The 14,752-nt window shown below is 37.4% G+C and overlaps 1 protein-coding gene across 1 annotated transcript in view; it reads left to right on the forward strand.

Moving 5' to 3' along the window:
* The window catches only part of HSD17B4 (hydroxysteroid 17-beta dehydrogenase 4), a 63,118-nt gene that overhangs the window by 4,619 nt on the left and 43,747 nt on the right, over positions 1-14,752 (forward strand). Inside the window, exons 3-11 of the mRNA XM_084278834.1 lie at positions 2,937-3,044; positions 3,551-3,610; positions 4,696-4,717; positions 4,825-4,871; positions 5,651-5,735; positions 7,233-7,420; positions 8,896-8,987; positions 9,585-9,609; positions 11,194-11,322. Coding sequence (XP_084134960.1) covers positions 2,937-3,044; positions 3,551-3,610; positions 4,696-4,717; positions 4,825-4,871; positions 5,651-5,735; positions 7,233-7,420; positions 8,896-8,987; positions 9,585-9,609; positions 11,194-11,322 — 756 coding nt within the window. The remainder of the gene's footprint in view (positions 1-2,936; positions 3,045-3,550; positions 3,611-4,695; positions 4,718-4,824; positions 4,872-5,650; positions 5,736-7,232; positions 7,421-8,895; positions 8,988-9,584; positions 9,610-11,193; positions 11,323-14,752) is intronic.

Below are 14,752 nucleotides of genomic sequence, written 5' to 3' on the forward strand. Positions count from 1 at the left end.
GTGTCGCCTCCAAATTCTTTATGCACTGGCAGCCTACTCATTGATGGGTTGGTATGAGAAGCCTAAAAGCTTCTCTGTGTGAGCACTGCTCAGGAAGAACAAAATAATCTCTATGTAATAAAACCATCTCCATATTAACACCACTGTTTTCAGCAAAAACAAGAAAATTAACAACCTCAGCTGCCCACAGATAATACTCCTTTATCTCATGGCCTTATTGCACAAGAGCTAATTCAGTTAGTTAAGAATCAGCTGTTAGGGAAACTGCACATCTTTTCTCCTCTTCTTATAGTAGTACTTTTCAATTGTCTCTTCATGCTTGCACTTACTTTTCTTACTCTTGTTCTCTGATGATTCTGACCTCAAGGAGTTGTGTAAAGATGTGAATTTTCACTAAAACAGATATGAGACTCCTGGCTTGTTTCTTTAACACAAGTTCCCTCTTTGAAGTGTTGGAAATGAAGGTATGTTGTAAAGAGCACTCATCAAATACTCTAGCTGGGGGAATACAGTGGGTCTCAAGATGGGAGTATTTTCTGTCCAGTTCCATGTCTCTGTGTACAACCTTCAGCTGAGTACGTTGCTGTTAGACTGCAACATGACTGGTCAGTCATGGTTATACTGACCAGTATGACCAAGTGAAAATCTATTTCTTCTAACCCAAAGGCTGCCTGCTATCACCTTCTGTTATGCTTCCCCTCTTTCATGCTTCTCACCAGAAAAAGTTGAAAGCAGGGGGAAAGGAATGCTTTGGTTTTTGTCTTGCAACCTTTATCACTGTTTTTTCCTCCTCAGCCTACATGAAGGCTCTTCTGTGTCGCTGTTTTAGAGTCATGCTGTTGAAGCATCTCTCCTGATTCATATCTATCAGTATTTTTGTTTGCATTGTGGGGTGGTATTGAAATGCATGAGTGGATCTCCCTTGAAAACTGAACTAGAAGATGCAATTTAGCAGTGCATCTGAATTATTGCAAATGTATGTTTTATTTGTGGCACCAGACTACAGCAAGAAATGAGCTGGCTTATATTTAAGAAAACATGTCCTGTAGATGTCAGGTCCTTAACATCAACCACTTTCACTCTACAGATTTGCTTCGACTACTCTGCAGTACTTGCTAGTAATGCATGCTTAGCTTTAGAGGAATTTTCTGTGGTTCAGACTATAACCGTGCTCTGTCACAACAGCTACAGTCTCTGGCTCTTTTCTACTTGATGTTTTCACTGGAAGTTATATGATATAAAACTTGAGTTTAAAATAATGACTATTTTTTTCTTTCGTGTCACACTTGTGCAATTATTCTACAGTTTTCAAAGCCTAGAATAGCTCTGTTCTTTCTTGTGCTCTAATTTCTTCTTCAGCACTTCAGTGCCTGCACTTAGCCTCAGGTGCTTTGCTACCTCTGAAAATTTCCCCAAATGTTCTGTTATGCTTTTGTCAGCAAATTACTACTGAAGGGTAAACTTAAGATAAGCATGTGCTTAATAGAGTCATAATGTCTTAATGAGACAAATTGAATATTTTGTGGTAAATATTTACTACAAAATTGTTTACTTTTCTTCTGAGTACAGATTGGAAATCCTAACGCTGTTCCTCTTTTAATGTCATGTTAAAGGCCTTTGATTTTGCACACTGAGCAGTCTGCCCATGTTGCCTATTGTAAAGCTTCACTACACTTGGAAATTTTCCCTAATACTGCACCTGAATTGTACTCATTGTACTCGCAGCCTGTTCGAGCTGATCTACTACTGTACTGACCTACTTACCTTGGAGATTTTGTACCCTTTCTTTTCTGTTTCAGTCTGTTAATGTACTTAGCACATCAGTGTGCTGTCTTAGTTCTTCTGGCTTCGGGCTAGGTGGGTCTTGATTTTGGTTTCCATTTTTAGTTTTTCATTAACTCATACAGATTTTCTGCAGTGTTTCTACGTTTCTCTTGAAGTGCTGCACAGAAAGTGGAAATCAGGCTTCTGGATGAGACTTTCTAGGTCTCAGTAGCAGAGAATGGTTTGGTTTTGTCATGTGTCTTGCAAACTGTTCCTCTTTACATGGAGACCTTAAACCCATATTGTGTGGGGTTTTTTTAATTTCCGTTTTTGATGATACAGTAGGCTTACAGTTCCTGTTTATCATCAAGCCCAGCCTTGCTTGTTTTTGTGGATTTCACTGAGGCTGGCTGCCGAGGATTTAGTGCAAAGCTGGAGCACCAGTGTTGCATGTAAATACATAGTCAGTTCTGGTTTTTCTTACAATTTCTTTTTGCACCCATTTAGACATACTTCTTAGCATTTTTTTTTAATTCTTTGTAAAGATACAACGCATGGATTTTTTTTTTTGAGGGTGTTTCTGTTCCCCTGCTGAAGTCCATAGATCTGGGGGACATGCAAATACAGCAGTGTAGCAAACGGTGGTAATGATACAGGGCAGCAGCAGTTAATGATGCATGCCCCAGTACAGAGAGCAGCCTGGAAACAAAGTTGTGTTAAGTGGCCATTTTATTGTGCATGAGCAGGATCTGAAGCTCCAAAGCAGGCTCTTCTCCCTTTGTTCAGATCCCTGATCTGTTCTGTAGGGAAGTTTACTAAGAACATGGTAGCTATTCTATTAAACGGGAACAAAGTCATCTCAGTCTTGTTTACAGGTCATGCAGTAGCTATAGCAGTTTGACAGGAGAGCAGAACTAATCACCTATGATTGATATGTAATCTTGATCGTAATCTCTGAAATACAATATCACAATTAGGGAGATAGCCTGGGCAGGTTAAGCAAGTGGAATGGATGGTGGAAAGAAAAATAATAAATCTGAGTGATGCTTTATAATATACTGCTATTTTTAAAAACAGCCTACTGTTTCCTTTGATCATTTGAGATTCTCAGTAGTATCCAAATGCAGCAGGTTTTATTAATACTTTTAAATGCATTTCTTTGTGATGTACAGTGAATGATCTTGGAGGTGACTTCAAGGGATATGGCAAGAGCTCCTCAGCTGCTGACAAAGTTGTTGAGGAAATCAGAGCAAAAGGAGGGAAAGCAGTACCCAATTATGGTATGTTATTTTTCCAAAATAGTCTAATGCTTTATCTATAGAAAAAGTGGACTTGTTGAATGACAGGTTGACGCTGCTTGGTAAAGGACTACTGCCAGCTCTCCTATACCATATAAACTAAATAGATGTAATGTATCTGTCTCCCTGCTCCACATTACGCTGAAAGCAAGGACATAAGTTGCCTTTTTAGTTAATACTTGTCCAATAGTGCCCTTTCCTGTCGTATACTTTATTAAAAGGCTGCCAATCTGCAGTTGTGAGTGGCAGATGGGAAAAGATCATTCTTATTAGTTTTGCTTCTTGTTTATCTTGTAGTGGTAAACGTGCCACTTAGACTTACTGTGTGTGATTTGCTTTAGGCAAATGGTGGCAGAATTTGAATTTATTTTACACTGGTGGGGTACATGATTATTTTGCTTAGCTCCATGGAATTAGTTTTAATATTCTGAAAGTAGAGTGTGTTCAGTTCACTTTACCGGAAAATTCATATTTTTTTTTTTTTATAGATTCGGTGGAAGATGGTGAAAAACTTGTGAAGACAGCACTTGAAGCTTTTGGGAGAATAGGTACAGTTGCTTAATTCTTCTAGTAACTTCTTTTCAAGTTCAGAGCCATTATAAACAGTGTATGAAACACAGTGTGACAATACTGTAAGTAGAACTTACCAACCCATGGTGCCCTTAGTGAAACCTAAATCAGGGGCTTTCTGCTTTAAATCTCAATGGGCAACCTTTCTGTTTTTTTGGTACTCTTTAACAAAAGTTTAGAGCTCAAAATATAAATCTTGGTTTCTTGTCTTTCAGAATTTGTGCTTTGGGAATGGTGAACAATTTCTGTTCATCAAGTACTATAACTAGCTGCACAATATTAGGATAAATAATATTGCTGAAGGGTCAGAGATGCTCTATCATGTTTTGGAAGCTCTTTTGCCTATGCAAACATCAAAATGGTTTAACATGTGCATGTGCACACACACACACACACACACACACACACACACACGATCCCCTCCCCCCCCCCCCAACCAACCAAAAAACCCGCAGACCAAAACCCTTGAGGTATTTCACCAATGTTAGGTAATGTTCCTCTTTACCATGTGATTGCCACTGCTTAATTGTGAAGTTACGTGATTTTAACTTGGGGTTAAATGGATGAAAGTCCACATGATCAGAGCCAACAGGAACAAAATTAAGTATTTGACAAAAAATGGTCCAGGTTGCTTCAGTGGTTCTGTGACTCTCTGGTTCTTCCATTTATAATTTGGGGTTACTGCAACAAAGTTGTACAAATCGCATAACCAGGGGCATTCTGGAATTCAAAGCTGCTGCAGGATTGCTGCATCCTGCAGGTGTTGTTTGTAGGTATCCAGCACTTCTCAGCTGTACCTCCCTGCTGGGCTTTGTTCTGTTGGCAAGCTAAGACTTTCATGTCCTGAAGTATTCTGTCTTGTGTTAATTATTGTCCAATGGTAGAGTTCCACTGTTGGGGCAAGGAGCTATAGAATGGTAATATGATGTGTGTGTGCAGTGATCTCGTCTATAGACATTTGTAGAAGTGTGAGAAAAATAGAAACCAACTTGTATTTTGTAAGTGCATTCACTTAGTTGTTTTGTTGGTTTTTTTTTTCTTTCCTTCCTCCTTCCCCCACAAGATATCGTTATAAACAATGCTGGGTGAGTAAACTTGAAGTTTTTTTCATGTTTGGTTGTGAACTGTCACTTTTCTGTAAATACCTGTTCATCTTTTTGGTTTGTTTTGTTCTCCTAATGATGCATTTTAGGATCCTCAGAGACCGTTCATTTGTTCGGATCAGTGATGAAGACTGGGGTGAGTTGATAAACTTTAAAATATACTTTCTGTGTGAAAGATGAAGGGCACATCCCTCCCATTTGTTCGAGGAAGAAGGCGTGGAAGGCTGTGCCAGGTCAGAGAATTATCTTTTTGCCCTGAAGGTTTAGCATTAAGCTAGTTGTGTTCAGCTGCCTTGTGTTCATCTTGCAACCAGGTCTGTGCTGCAATGCCTGGTAGGCGTATGGGGTTCTAAATGGGAAGAAAGGCTCTAGCTGCCACTCCTAGTTGCTGAGAGGAATACAAACAACGTCCTTGTGAAACACACACAATAGTTTTTGTGAGCAGAACACATTCCTAAGTGCCAGCACTGACTAGCTGAAAGCTAAACAGGCTTACAAGACTCAGAGGAGTGCCAAGAGACAGAAGAATGGGGGAGAACTGACAGAAGAATGGGGGGGGAACCTTCAGTGAGATGGTCGTTGGTGACTAGGCAGTTGAGCAGACTTTAGCAAAGATGGTCTAGCTTCTGTAGTCTATGTCTGACAGTGCTTAAGTGCAGGAGTTGTGAATGCTTGTGGATTCTGTGCAGGAGAGCCCCATCCAGGAGGTAAAGCAATGTATATTCAGGCAAACACTTCAGAATAATGTATAAAAATGTAACGAAAAACCTGCAAACAAACCCACCAGTTACTCTTAGCAACAGCTTGAGGGTGTGAAGAGAACGCAGATTTTGTCATGAAGAAGATACAAATGAAGTATTTCAAGTTTGGAGATGAAATCTGGGAATTACTAAACTGACTTTAATTTGTTTCTAGATATAATTCATAGAATTCATTTGAGGGGATCATTCCTGGTCACCCGAGCTGCATGGGATCATATGAAAAATCAGAAATTTGGCAGGTAAGAATTTTTTTGGGTTTTCTTCGTTGTTTCTCAGTAGGGTGAAGGATAAGGTCTGCATCCTCTTCTTTCACTGAGACAAACCAAAATCAGTTCAAATACATGTACCCTTGTCTTTTCAATTGTGCCACTCTCTACATCCCTGGCTCGATGTTTAAATATTTTTTTCCATGTAAATACAAATACCCCTCAGAGGAGCTGTAGAATTCTACAAATAGCTTTTTTTTTTTTTTTCATGAGTACTGGTTAGAAATGTTTGTTACTTCTATGCAGGCCCCAGGGATTCTTCTCTTGCTCTTTCTTACTCAGATGACAGGTACATGCAGTTCTACTTGTAGGCTGTGTTTGGTTGGGGATTTTTTGGGGGGTGGGTTTTTAAAAATTTTTTTTACTTTTTTACCCTTTGGACAAATGTACTTAGAAGTTGTGGGAGTGTTCTTAGTATTACTGTTAATTGAGAGAATGAATTCAGGCCTTTAAATTTTGTCACTTTTGTTGTTTTCCTTATCAAAACACTCATGTGAATGTATTAATCTTGATAAACATACTCACATGGTGTATGAGCTGCTTTGTCATTCTGTGACCAAACTGACACTAATTCTCATACAGGCAACTGAACTGTAAGGATAAGGGAAAAGATCAGCATGTTAAAGCCTAGGAGTTGCATCCACTTAGGAAAATGCTTCCCTTGGCTCCTTTTCTGTACTTGCTCTGATAACAATGGTAGCAAGTGCTTCTGTAGTTTTATGTATAGATGTGTGCCATCTGCAAAATGCCTGCTTTGTACTGATTTTGTAGCTTTTTAAAAACTCTTTGTCTTGTTGAGCCAGCACTTGTAACATATTTGTTTCATGAAGTTTAAAAACAGTTGATTATTGCCAGTGACACAAATAATGATAAAAATGAAATATATTTTGAATCCAGCTATGGAGTGTGTTTATGGTAGATTGGAACAGATTCTGATAAGGCTTTATTTGGAATTAGAGGTGTAGATCCTTCTCTTTTGAATTTCAGTTTAAAACATGCAGCACAGTGAAAACCAAGAGATGTTTCTATGTCAGTGATACATATTACCAGCTAGGTATTAAGGTAATCTTCAATAAAAATAATTTTCTTCTGACCATTAAAGCCATTTGTTAATTACAAAAATCTCACCACTTGTTGTGCAGTTAGAACATGAAAATGCTTTCCTCCAAACTGTACCCCATTGTCACAGAATGCCTGTGGAAATTTTGCAGTATAACTCGAAAAAGCTTATGGCTGTGTTCGCTTTCTGCTACTATGACAGCACTTCAGGATTTGTCACATGTTTGCTACCAAACATAAAAAAGGCATCTGTTAGCAAAACCAACAAATAATGTTTTCTTCTTTACATGTTTTTGTGGAATATGGAGTAGTGCCAAAGCTGGAACATGCTGTTGTGTAGTTCACTTGAAGAAATCACTGAGGTTTTTTTCTTGCTTTATTTTTCTTTTTTTTTTCCTTCTCTCCCCTAAGAATAATTATGACTTCCTCAGCTGCTGGAATATATGGAAACTTTGGTCAGGCAAACTACAGTGCTGCAAAACTTGGCCTTTTGGGTCTTTCAAACACTATTGCAATTGAAGGCCAGAAGTATAACATCCACTGCAACACAATTGCCCCTACTGCAGGATCCAGACTGACCCAGACTGTCATGCCACAAGGTGAATCATTTAAGCTCTACATGTACTTATATTTTTCAGGGAATTGAAGGACTGCTACCTTTCTTATCTCTTAGGAAATAAAAATTCTTTAGACTTTGCACTCTGATAATTCATTATTCCCACTGTCTTTTTGTTTCTGAGCCATCACCTTACTTTGTCTGTTGAAAGGCATTCTTATTTTCTGCCACAAGGTAAGAAGCAATTTTTGTAATTCACAAAAGCAATTTCATGTTGCAAGGCTCTTCAGTTAATCTCTTCTAAGATCCTTTTGTGGCAGTGGAAAGGCCTGTTTCATCAGATGCAGAATCATGTATGTCCGTAAGGTGTCTGCACTTGTTATAATATTCTCTAATTGCAAAATACCATTTTTTTGCACAACATGTTATGTGGGTACTTCTTCGTTCCATCATCAGTAGGAGATGATAATGAACTGAATTGCCCAATGTGTTTCCTTTATTGCACAGCTACTGATCTTTCAATGCTTGAACAGGCTTTGACAGAGCACTGCATTGGGAAGTCAGTGTAAAGAGTATATGAAGCAGTTGTGTGTAAAGTATAAATTTAGTGTAAATAGGGCGACTAATTACCTTGTCAAATCACCAGAAGAAACAATAAAAACTGGTGGAGAAGAAGTCTGTAAAAGACAATTGCTCTTGAAGTCTTCTAGAATCAGTGTGTATTATTTCCATCCTGCCCTTCTTTACCCTAGTGACAGATTTCAAAGTTAGAGGAATCATTACGTGTTTCAGACTGATATACAAGATACAGAAAAATAATAGAGTTATGCATGGATTGAAGCATGATTTTGTTTGACTAATTTCTGTGTAAAGTTTCCTGGTTTAGGTGTAAATAATCCCAATGATCATGCAATCTAGCACCTCAATAGGTTGTAGATTTATTGTACTTAGTTGCAGGTTTGAGTCAAACATACTCATCTAGCAGCCATAAATTCCCGAAGCATGAAGTGGAGTTCAGTAGCTGGAATTTCCTAAACATATTTACAGAGTGATAAAAAACCCCTCTTCCTTTTCTTAGTCATTCTAAGAGCAGTGAGGTCTCTGTATAAGTTACAGTTCTGATTCTTACCTTGTTCCCTCCCTCCCTGTCTTTGTAACGGACTAGCAGATTAAAAGGGAAATTACTCAGGTACATTTTTGTCAGGGTTATGTTTTGCTGAAGTTGCCTGTCACAGTTGGAGGTTACTTAGCTTTGCAGTCTGCATGTTACAGTGCTCCAAAACTTTGGCAGTGTGGCTGAGAACCAATGCAGCTGGATTTGGAGGCATACATACATCTCAGGAGTTCATAATTAAGCTTCGAATGTTTCATTTCATTTGTTCTTTTATTTTCATGGTAGAACACTGTTGGCTAAATTCTCCCTGGCTCTGCTGTTCATCAGAAGGTGTTAGAGTAAGAATAATGTAGTGAAATCATACAGTATTTCTATTTTATGATTCCCCCTCCAATTTGCTCTAGATCTGGTCGATGCTTTCAAACCAGAGTATGTTGCTCCCTTAGTTGTTTGGCTTTGCCACGAGAGCTGTGCGGAGAATGGCAGTCTGTTTGAGGTAATTTTATTTTCCCTTTCTTCCCCTCTCTTTCCTTCCCTTTGTCCATTCCCCTGAAATCAATCATTTGATTTAGCCTGTCCAGTCTTAGCCTTTTTGCTGGAACTGAATTATCGTGTAAGATATTACATAGTCAGCATTGACAGAAGAAATGTTCACTCTGTTGTGCTTTATATGGCAGGTTCATCAGGCAGTAACTACCTTCTCAAATTCTGGGGGTGTGCTCAAAATAATACTGACATGATTGGTAAAATTCTTAATGTACCCTTAAGTTTGAATAGGTACCAAAGCAAATGCTTCAAAAGAAGTTTGTGTTTTCTAAATCGTTCAGACACAAAGCAACTTGGTGGAAGGATGAATTACTTAGTTACGGAATACATTAGAGGTATATCAAACAGCTGGCTCATAAGTTGCATGGAAGCTGTTTCTTGTTCTTGGAATTTTATGCTGCTCACATTCCAGTGTTAAATACAACCAGCAGTAGTTCAGAAATATTTACTATGTTGAGTTTGTTCTGAAGTACAGTTTTATTTCTTAAGTTACCAAAACGTTACTCTGTAACATGTGGTAAGCTGATGATTTCTTTGTTCTTGGCAGGTGGGAGCTGGATGGATTGGAAAACGTAAGTGCTTTGTGTTGCAGGACTGATTCTGTTTTTTGAATTGACAAAAGAAGCATGCGACTTGTATTTGCAGTTAACTTCTGCTCAAGACACTTTTACTTAGAAGGCTGGCAAAAATCCAAGTTTGGAAGAGACTGCTCTTTTTAAGTGGAAGTTAACAAATTTTACTACACATGACGGAAACTGGTAACTTAGCTCAAAGCATAATAAAGCACATATCTGACTAATAGTAACAGAAAATCTGCCTGAGATACCTTAACTCTTGAATTTCAGGGGTATTACTGAAGTCAAGAACAATCTCCATGTTGTTGCTTTTTCTTGTTAACTTGATTTTTTCATGGTATTAAAGTAAGCCATGCTGGTAAGCAGGCTGATTTTTAGTTGCTTTCTACCTTTATACTTCTGTAAAAATACTAGTAATATGCATTAATATGGTGAGTCAATTGGCCTTCTTAATAACCAGTAGCTATGCTAGATAGGTGTTTTCCTTCAGTGACTCCAGTAATAAATAGGAGCTTAAAGAAAATTTGCAGGTAATACTTAAGGTTTATGAGATGGAAAACTTAATTCAGTGTGTGAAATGTCTAAACTTGTTTCCTAAATATGTGGAACTAAATGCCATCATTATTTTGCTGAACTGTTCAAGGACTTCCCAGTGTATGTGAGTATCACCAGTTAATTGGAAGATTAAGTAAAAAAGTGGTTCCCCTTCTTTCAATATTTATTTTTTTCCCACTTGATAAAGATTTTATGTATTTCTTACTAATGGTAAATGTTCTGGTGGAACTGGAATAACTTTTCCTGAGTAATATATCAATCAAATTTTTGCCACGGCATAAAACCTTTGCGCCCTGCACAAAGACTTGAGTTTTAATACAGCTGCAAATCTGTGGCTTCTCTGATCAATAGAAAATACTGGTTTTCCTCATTATAGTAGCTACTGTTGAAGTGTTTAACAACCTGATTTCATGTTAATGAAGTCCTGGTATGGCCTTATTCATTGACTATTGCTGATTAAGAGCAAAACCAACATGACAGATTACTAGAACTAGTTGGAATCCAGGAAATCTGTGTCCTTTCAGAACAGATTTCAGAATAGTCTTACAGTTTCTCTCAGTATTGAAATATAACTTCAGGTAATGCCTGGAGATGCTGGCTATTGGTATTAACATTCTTTATAGATAACCAGTGTTTTCTCACATTTCCCCTATAGGTTTCTAAGGCTTTTAGAAGGTTCCTAAGCATTAATAGCCAAAACCATGTCAGAAGAGAATGTATGTAGATACGTACTAGCTATAGCTCTTTATTAGACAGAATCCTAGTACTGGTGTAATATTTTCAGAGAGCAGTCAGTCTTTTGTGACTTTAATGAAATGTAAAGCTAGTTCTATTCCTTGTATAAATGTTAGTTGAAAGCAGTGATCACTTTTAGTTCATCTTGAAGTTATATTGGTGAGTTAAATAGGAGTTCTTGTAACCATTCTTTCTTGCACTGTCTTGAAAGTAGTGGCGTAGATTAGAGAGATCTAAAGAAACTGAAAGTTTCTTAATTACTTGAACTCTCTGGCTCGTGTTTTCCATTAGTACGCTGGGAGCGATCCTTGGGTGCTATTGTCAGAGGAAAGAATCAGCCAATGACACCTGAAGCAGTAAGAGATAAATGGGAGAAGGTCTGCAACTTTGATAACGCCAGCAAACCCAGAAGTATCCAAGGTAAAGGAAACGTTGATAATGTGGATAGTTTGGGTAAGCAAGGCATAGAAGACAATGCTTTCCTGTCAAGTATTTGCTAAAACTTTACTTCTGAGGCCTACAGAACCAGTGAATTATTTTGTAAGTGGGTAACATTAATAAATTATAGTTTCAGTCAGTTCTTTGTAAGGAAACTTCTGTGTTCTTCCCTGTAGAATTAAGACTGTTTTATCTTTCTTACAAGTTACTATGGAAGTAACATCACCATCATTTTATGTATTACATTTATGGTACTGTTTTATTTGATAACACCTACATACAGGTAGTGGCAGAGATTGTATTTTCTTTTTGGACTTGGAATCTTGTTGTTTTATAGACGTTTCCATGTGAAAAAGCTCTCTATTTGGTATAACATAGCAAAAAAGTTCCTCCTTACTGCCTTGTGATCCTGACTGTCTCTTCCAATACTTTGTCTCCTTTCTTTGTTCCTTCCTATTATTTTGTAGGTGGTTTTTTTTGTTTGTGGAGTTTTTTTGGGTTGCTTGTTTCAGTTTTTACACAAATTACTCTGATCTTTCCTGCTGCTGTGTTTGCTTCTCTTTTGTCTTTCAAGCTTTCTCTTTGTTGTCTAATATCTCTTTATTTAGATCCATGGTTGTCATAGTTCTCATATGAACCATACAGACTAATCTTCCCAAGTACTTTCCATGATTTCTCAAGATGTTACCTTTTGTTAGTGTGAATACATGTGCTTAGTATAACTGATGGCTGTTTTGTTATTGTGCCTTTCGCTATTTAGGTCAAAGATCGAGTATTTGTCAGGTTAGGAAATGCCAGCATTTAAGTGTTTGGAGGCAGAGTGAAAGAGGCATTCTTATGTACAATGCCAGTTGAATTTCATCAAAGATACTTAGATGCCCAGCAGATGTTTAGGCTGTTGGCCCTGAAATCCATTAGGGCATTTCGTTAAAACCAGTAGAGTATATTTTTAGATGCGTAAACCAAAATCAGGACAGGAGACACTATGTCCTTTCCCTCAGATCTTGGCAGAGGAGTGTAGCTAAGCCATACAGTAGTTCTCTATTGCCTTACTGACTGTTTTCACTAATCTGTGGCTTACAGATGTCCTGTCTCCCAATACATGTCAGTTTATAAATGCCCACTATCCTGCTGTGGGATGGTATTATAACAGCATAAGTCCAGCTTTATAGCTTTTGATCTGTTCTCCAGCCTGTCACATGTACTATGTTATTTTTATGGGTGCAAGCAGACATTGTAGAGAAAATTTGTAGATAGGAATTTCTTTTGAAAATTGCTCTAGCGTTGCATGTGGTATTTCACATCTGCCACTTGATGCTATCAGGAGAAAAAATTGGAACAAAAATCTGGAGTTCTGAAATAAATGTGCTTATAATACAACACAGCACACTTCTACAGTTTGGAAATTGTAAATATTACATTAACATGAGTATCCCATGCAGTGAATACACCTTATCTTCTGTTTTGTTATGAATTTAGCCAAAATACAACATTGTCCTTCTAGCAACATCAAGCCATTGATACCGTCAGGCTGAATGAAAATTCTTGCATTAATTTGTAGTATGTGAGAATCAGCAGAAGAGTTGAAGAAAATTCTGAAGAAATAAGCTGAATAGAATTTTCAGTTCTGTATTAGAAGTTTTTACTTTGTTGCTTGACCATATTCAGCTGTTAAAAAAGAGAAACTAGTTACGGGATTTGCATTAAAAGTGAAAAGCTGCAGTGCCTAATATCTGCAAGTTAAACTCTCCCAGAAGATTTCACTAAGTAATTTGATTCTGTGAAAACCAATCATGTGTTAACCGTGATGTATAATTATAAGAAAATACCAATTAGATAAAAGTATTTGTAATACAGTAGAAAATGCTGTAATCAGAGATGTTAACCTTGTTTTCATAATTTGGGCATACTGATAAAAGCAGTTTGACTTCTTTTTTGTAAGTTAAAAAGAATATAGGAGCATCATCTGTTGTTTTGTTGGTTTGGTAGGTTTTTTTAATTGTAATTTTTCTTAGCTGTGCAGCAGTCACAGATCATTTAATACTGGGATTCATATTGTACTTGTTTGGTTGGGGTTTTTTTTACTTAGAATTGTCTTTTTTTGCAAGCATAAGAGGAAGTTATTCTCTTAAAGATAAATCAGTTAAGTGCTTCGCATCTAATGTCTGATTATGTATTTAGAGCCCTCCCTAGCAAAGCACTTGAGATGTTTAACTAGACCACATTCATAGTTGTATATTTCAGCCAAGGTCATTCTGCAGGAGATGTTGAACTCTTGATGAATAAATGGAAATAATGACTCATCTTTATGTTTTAGTGTGTGTCTTAAGAAATAGAAACATTGAATTCTTTTTCTTACCACCACTTTAAGTGAAAAATCAAATTTAAGTAAAATTCTTCTTTCCATCTTTTTTTTTAAGCATTCTTTCAGTTTGTAGGCTTAACCTGTTCTCTTGACACCAAAATCAACCCACAAGACTCTTACTTGTGTACCAGAGTGTGGTTTTATAGGGATTGTGCAATTTTAATTAACAGGAAATAGCTAATTGTCATTTGATTTGTCAGTTGATGTTAATTCAGTAACTCATTTTCTCAGGTATCACGATAATGTGCTCAGTAATCTTTCTTGGTTACATCTTTACCCTTTTGTGCGTCATTATAGACAGGCAGATGCTGAATGCACACCACCATCATTTGCCTAAACTCCTCTATTACCTGAAAAGCTATCTGACACAGTCAGTGTAACTGACTATGCCCATCTTTTCACTTTCCTTTTAATGCCTCAGGTGTGTTTGGATGTTCTCTCGTTATTACTGAAGCTTTACACAATGACTTGTGTTTTCACTACACAATGTTTTCTTTAACAACAGAAAAATCTGAGAATAGACTTCTTTCCCCCCTCTCCACCCCCTCCCCAGAAGCTGTGAGAATTTAGGCCTTATAAAAATGAAGAAATAGAAGATGTAGTTTTGCTGGGGTGTATTCTTACATTTCCTTCACCATCTACTTAATGCAGCATGAAAATGTCACTGTCTCTGAGGCAGCAGTGAATCTGCAGCAACTTAGGTATCAGAGCATTTACTTAACTTGTATGAAATTGTTTTGTTACTAATGAAGTAAGTTTTAACTTACTTTATACCACTTCAGAACAAACAAGGAACCTTTCCAGAAAGTAAACTGGTCACAATCAGAGCCTTAGGGTTAGGACACAGAATCAACTTCTGATGTACATCAGCAGGTCACTGCAACCAGCTCCCTGCATGTCCTTAGGCAGTAGCAATTACAACTAGTGTGTCTTGACTTAACTACTACTAGAAAGGAATTTCTCAGACTCTTACCACTCTTGTGGTAAGCTGACTTAGTTCTCATGGTAATGGACTTCTGTGCCTGTGTGTAAGCAGAAGGACTAAAT

The sequence above is a fragment of the Gallinula chloropus genome, assembly GCF_964237585.1.
Source record: "Gallinula chloropus genome assembly, chromosome: Z".
In the NCBI taxonomy this organism is placed as follows: Eukaryota; Metazoa; Chordata; class Aves; order Gruiformes; family Rallidae; genus Gallinula; species Gallinula chloropus.